The following is a 6,000-nucleotide window of genomic DNA, read 5'->3' as shown; positions in this document are numbered from 1 at the left end:
ATCTTTGAATGTTGACCTAAAAGGTTGGTTTCAGGAAGTGTTCCACCTACAAGGTCCTCACACATCCACCTTAAAGAAACATTCCACCTTAAATCCCTGGACATGCACCTAAAATGTTGTTTTAACCGAGTATTCCTTCCAAAATCCTCACAGAGACCTGAGGGGCTGGTTAAAAGGAATATTCCACCTAAAACCTCCACTAGGGCAGTATGTGTAGCAGCGACAGCAGAAAGAGGTCCTCTCTGGGTGGAAGAACGGCGTCCGAGTGGCAGCTCCCTTTCTGTTCTTACCTTACTCACTAAACTCTAGTGCCATGGAGGACTGCAGTACTTGACATTTCCTGCTGCAACCTTCTCTTTTTCAGGTGTGTTCCATGTGCGATCACTCCTGAAACTGTTTCTGTTGACGTTTTTGACCCTTTTTCCGAGCTTTGACCGATCCGAGAACATGAAGTACATCATCAGTATCAGCGCCGTAACCGATGGAGGGAAAACCACCCTCACCAACCGCCTAATCAAGAACCTGCCCAACTGCTGCTGGTCCATCAGGATGACTTCTTCAAGCCCCAAGTTTAGATTGAAGTTGGTGAAGACGGCTTTAAGCAGTATGATGTCATCACTGCTCTGGACATGGACGCCATGATGAGTACAATCTACGCGTGGCTGGAGAACCCGGTGAAGTTTCGGAAGTCTCATGGCGTTAATAGCACCCTGGACACAGAGATGGTCCTGAAGTCTGACCACAAGGAGGAGGAGGAGACTCACATCCTCATTGTGGAGGGCTTCCTGCTTTACACCTACAGGCCTTTGATGGACATGCTAAACCAACGTTACTTTATTTCCATCCCATATGAAGAATGCAGAAAGAGGAAGTGCTCTAGGAAGTCCACGGTACCAGATCCCCCCGGCCTGTTCGATGTCCACGTCTGGACCATGGACCTGCAACACAAGAACATCTGCTCACTGTGAAAGATTATTGAGAGCAGCTTTTTGTGATTTCTATGATGTTTGCTGAGCTGTTTGCTGACATTACTGCACAGAACATTTCAGATTATTTTACCACAGATCAAGGCTACAGATTGTTGTTGTTCACTGTGTATTGGGTAGTACTCCTTTTGATTTAGACTGATTAGCATACAGAACCCTGTGATGTTTATGGTTTACATCTGAGAACTAGTTGTTAAAAGTAAAGAATATTATTTCTTATTTTAGGTGTGATAATTGTCAGTAAAAATTCTAAGAAGTGGAAATCTACAGGGTTGTATATAGTGCTGTTCTTGTACAATATTTGTCACTTAATTGCCCTCAGGATTCTGTCACTGAGCTCACCAGTTTTATATAACAGGCAGATGCTGCAGCTGATGATGCTGTAATTCACATAAAAAAGGAAACAAGTCCATCATAACTTTAATGTTAACAGTCTAAAATGAAAAGGTCATACAGCTTTCCTATTGGGTTAAAGAGCAGAAAAACCCATGAAAAATACTTTGTAAAAGCGATAGGTCGGTAGCAGCTTACATTTTTTTCTTACAACTTTTTGGTGCCCCCCCCCAAAAAAAAATATCTGTTGTACCCCACTAAAATTAATCTGGGTCCGCCTCAGCTGATAGGTTACAGGTTTCCTTGGCAACATATACAGTGGGCTCTACCGTAACTGCACGGCTTCGTCTGGTAGCATCATTAAACGCTGCGGTTCATATAGCTTATCTATTCCCTCAGCTGAGAGTCTGACACACATGACGCTACTTTCAGAGGAGATGATCAGTGAAAAAGGAACTTTTTAAGACGATTTAAACTGAACGGAATGTGGTCCAGGTTTGGTCTACAGCATAAGTTAGCATGGTGATCCAGTCAGGTTAAAACAGACACCTTCATGACAGAAAACTCTGCTTTTATGCTCAACATACCTCGCTTAGTAGTATGCCTACACCCCTCAGCTGTTCTTGAAAAGTGTCCTGATATTTGTGCAGACCTGCAGCTCCTACAGACACAAATGAGTTTACGGCTACATACAACAAAAAAACGTGTAGTAACAGGATGAGGATAAAAAGTTTGTAAATCAGGTGGCACGTCAACAGATCGGCTACTCGTTGCAACCAAGTATCAAACATAAGCTTTAGTAAATAACTTCCTAAATGTGGGAAAACAAGATATGGACTAGAACAGCTAAGAAAAGACACTCACCTTAGGAACATCACATAGGTACGGCCCGTACACATATTATTGCAGGTTATAGAGATGGTGATTTGTTTACCCAGCTGTCCAGGAATGATATTAATAGTATTTGTTAGTATTTCATGCACACACTGTCCCTAATTTGTGCGAAGGAATTAGTATTTCGTGGGAAGGAATTAGGATTTTCTTGTGCACGTTATAGCTATATCGTATCCACAATTTATTTATTTTTTTACCATGTCATCAGAGGGGCTTAGTAATTCCCTGGTATTTTAAAAATCAATAATTATTAATGGATGAAAACAGCCACCAGGTGGCACTATAATGAAAGTCTACAACTTTCTGACTCAAAATCGCCAGAAAACATGCAGATGTGCATCAAATTTGTTTGGATTTTTCTTTTGCTCCACAAAGTTTCATAAATTCATTTCTACAGTTTTTGCACAAACACCACCAATTATTACCTCCGCTTTAGTTCCCGTTTAAGCAAAGGAATCAAGTCACTCGCTTTTAGGTACCACATCATTTGTTTAATTCTTTTTTTTTTGCATACAAAATAGCATAATATCCTTTTTCAAACGAACAAACGTCTCCTCTTCCATGTCTCATCCACTGTCCTATAGCTGCATGTGAAAATATATTACTACATAACATAGAAAACGGACCACAATATATTATCGTTGTAATACAAGTAGTGTTGTTTCTTTCTTCTAACCAAACGAGGCGACACGCCTAACTGAATGCATAGTAAAAAATACAGGAAGCAATTAAAAGTACAAAAATATAGCTGGATAAAAAGCTTATTAATACAAGAGTGCTTCGTCTTTGGTTAAGTACGTCCGTTTGCAGGCCGTGTTGTCGCTTTAGCTTTTGATTCTGATGTCCTCCTCATCGAGCATTTTTCCTCGTTTCACGTAACAACACCTTTACCTGACACCTCGGTACCCTCGCTGCCACCTCTTCTAACACACACCTTAAAGATTAAAAGGTCAAAAAAACCTCACATTCGGGTTTACTTTCATTAATTACACCTCTCGTTAGCAGTGTAGTAGAATAAAAAACGTGATTGTCGATTAAACGCTGGTAAAGGTGCTGTGGAAGGCGAAGAGTGGCTGTAAATATCTGAACATCTCTACAGGAAGTAAATCAACACCGTCAGATCAGGGCTTTGGTCGCTTTGGAACAAATATAAACACCACCAGTATCACGTCTGAATGTTGAACCTTAAAAACAGTGCAAGGAAAGATCCTCCAGGACGATAAAAACTTCATCTAAGCATCGTTTAAGGAGGCTGCTGTCATGAAGGAAGTCCAGCTTTAGACGTAAAAAAGTGATGATGTTGGATTGTTTTTGGACTTTGAGGCACTTTTCTGCTAAATTTGTGAGGGTTTAAGGCATCCTACTGTTAAGTCAGGAAGTGTACAGGCGGTCCTCGATTTACGACGTCCTCAACCCATGGCGTTTCATCGTTACGTCAGAACTGGCTACGTGGAACTAGTTGGCGAGCTCAGCGGATGAATACGTCGTCACACAGAGTTATAAGAAGGCTTTGTTTACGTTCGCCGGTTGTACACCACCTTAAAAGTGACTCATACATGCATGAAAGTTGTAGGTATTCATGACTTTTCCAAAGAACTGATCGATATCTTGATGCACATAACGGCATTGTTTACATTTTTGTCGGAGTTCCGACTTATGGCAAAAATGGACTTATGTTGATCCATAGGAACGGATTTCTGACGTAAATTGAGGACCTCCTGTAATAGGGCTCATTCTTGAATATGTAGATATTTCTCGTCTCTTATTGGGTCTGCAAAGTTTAATTTTCGTACAAAAAAGCCAAAAATGTGCACCACAGTGCATGTAATTCCTGCATTTTTCAACATGAAGACACTGTTTCTGCAATTTTTAGACAACCTGATATGAAATAAAGTATAAATCAAGCATTCTTACATCAGGTTTTTATCATTAAACTGATGATTTATAAATGCAGGGATGGTGTAGAGAAGAAATCCAACTCGAAGTACAGATTTTTATGGATTTTACTTCATTTTTTGAGAGTTGCTAACATGTACAGTCAGGTTTCAGCGCTGCACACCACCACAGAGGATTTGAAATGAAACAACTTAAAGTGCAGACTTTCAGCTTTGATTTGAGGATCTTTACAACCAAATCAGGTGGAGGAATTAAATCACATTTTAGATGAGCCCTCTACCTTCAAGATCATTTTTCTTAAATCTGACTTTTAAGTTTGCAAGCTGCAAGTTGAAGTTAGCATTTAGCTTTACCGACCACACTGATCCACTCATGTTGGAAGCAAGTTGACTTTTTGATGCTGCAAACCCAAACATGTCTGGCTAAAGCTGACGTTGCTTCAAGACAGCAGCCCCTGATGGATGCTTGTTGTTTTCTTGGGAAGCCTCCTCATCCTCTGAAGAGTTGTAACACTTTACATCATGGCTTAGAAAATGAAAAATTTAAAAAAAAAAACAACCAGTAGGGATCACGGACGAACATTTTCAGATGGCAAACCGTGAGGAAATCTTTGTCACATCGCCAACTTGATGGACAAAGTTTGTTTTTCTTCTTCTATCGGCGCTGCGACAACATGACCTTGTTTATAAAGTTGACGATGGCGGATGCCGGCTGTTCGGGGTCCAACTCGGCGAATAAGTGGCAGACGTTCTCCGCCAAGCTGCCCGGCTTTTTGGCTACGAAACCAAACACCCTGAGAGAAGACGACAGTAAATTACTGAGCGTCAAAGTGAAGTAAAGGTAGTAAGTAAGGCAGTAACAGCCTACAGGGTTAAGTACAACAGAATTATTGTTATGTAACATGAAGGACCTGATTTCATAATTGAATCATGTTTGCTGGAATGATTCCTGCCAAGGCTCACACGCAATCTGGTGCCATGCAGAGGCTCTAATGTCTAAACTACAAACCACTAACTCAAACACAAACAGAGCACTTACTTAACGGTTGTGTTGTCTGAGTTAGTCCACCTACAGCCGAGAAAGACATAAAAAAAGAGACAGAAAGTGGACTCAGACACTCAGGCAGAGCTGCCAAACAAGCCGATGCAGCTGCAGCTTCAGCCGACATGCTCACAAACAACAAGACCTGAACGCAACAGAACAGGACACTCATGCCAGACGCTCACAGCGACAAGTGCAGTGAATGATCATGGATGCAGTGAATGATCGATCCTACTTTTACATGTGTTATGGTTCAAGACTCTTAGTGCTCTAGTTTCCCACCTCCTGTCCTTTGGATCGATGCTGCTGAACGTTACGCTGTTAACGGGATAATGCCTCCTGAAGAAAACTCTAAAGGAAGAAAGATTTACATGTGAAGAAGTACAGTTAGTTTAAATACTTGATTAGAGTAAATTACTGGAGATAAACTTTGGTTCAGTTGTCATCATATTAATGATGAAGTTTACATCCACTTGTATCACAAAGATCTTTAGTTTCCAATGACTCCTACAAGTCTTAATTTTCCATGCTGAAATCACTGAAACACAAAACAATCATTCATTTTGTTCCTTCATAGATTTATTAAAGGTCTGCTGGGTCAAAAACATACATACAGCAACTTTTGTACATGTAGGAACATGTGTTAATCAAATTTTGTTAGTGGAATGGCCCCTTCTTATGGGTGGTTGTGAATGACTACAAGTTGATGACTCTTCTGAACCAATTTAGATAGAACCAATAGATCCACTCATTAGACTCAAACAGGATTGTTTTTGTGTGACAAAGATGCATCACAGAAATTCAGAGTTAAGAGAGTCACTGGAAACTTATTAGAAGTGTACGTAAACTT

The 6,000-nt window shown here is 40.5% G+C and overlaps 1 protein-coding gene and 1 pseudogene across 6 annotated transcripts in view; one reads left to right on the top strand and one right to left on the bottom strand.

Annotated features, from left to right (window-relative positions):
• The first annotated feature begins 229 nt into the window (after window positions 1-229).
• Window positions 230-1,560, top strand: LOC127534543 (nicotinamide riboside kinase 2-like; annotated as a pseudogene).
• Window positions 1,561-2,682: 1,122 nt separating this feature from the next.
• Window positions 2,683-6,000, bottom strand: part of tns2a (tensin 2a) — a 79,882-nt gene continuing 76,564 nt past the window's right edge. For 5 of the 6 annotated variants that reach the window (XM_022220386.2, XM_022220388.2, XM_022220387.2 and 2 more), the window contains exons 26-28: window positions 5,433-5,501; window positions 5,148-5,177; window positions 2,683-4,902 (exon numbers count right to left, since the gene is read on the bottom strand). In XM_022220386.2, the coding sequence (XP_022076078.2) occupies window positions 4,764-4,902; window positions 5,148-5,177; window positions 5,433-5,501 (238 nt within the window). In that variant the 3' untranslated portion in view covers window positions 2,683-4,763. The remainder of the gene's footprint in view (window positions 4,903-5,147; window positions 5,178-5,432; window positions 5,502-6,000) is intronic. The other variant, XM_022220391.2, reaches the window with a different exon arrangement.

Source organism: Acanthochromis polyacanthus, chromosome 6 (genome assembly GCF_021347895.1).
Source record: "Acanthochromis polyacanthus isolate Apoly-LR-REF ecotype Palm Island chromosome 6, KAUST_Apoly_ChrSc, whole genome shotgun sequence".
Taxonomy (NCBI): Eukaryota; Metazoa; Chordata; class Actinopteri; family Pomacentridae; genus Acanthochromis; species Acanthochromis polyacanthus.
Note: the sequence above shows the minus strand (reverse complement) of the source record. Positions and strands in the feature narration are given on the sequence as shown.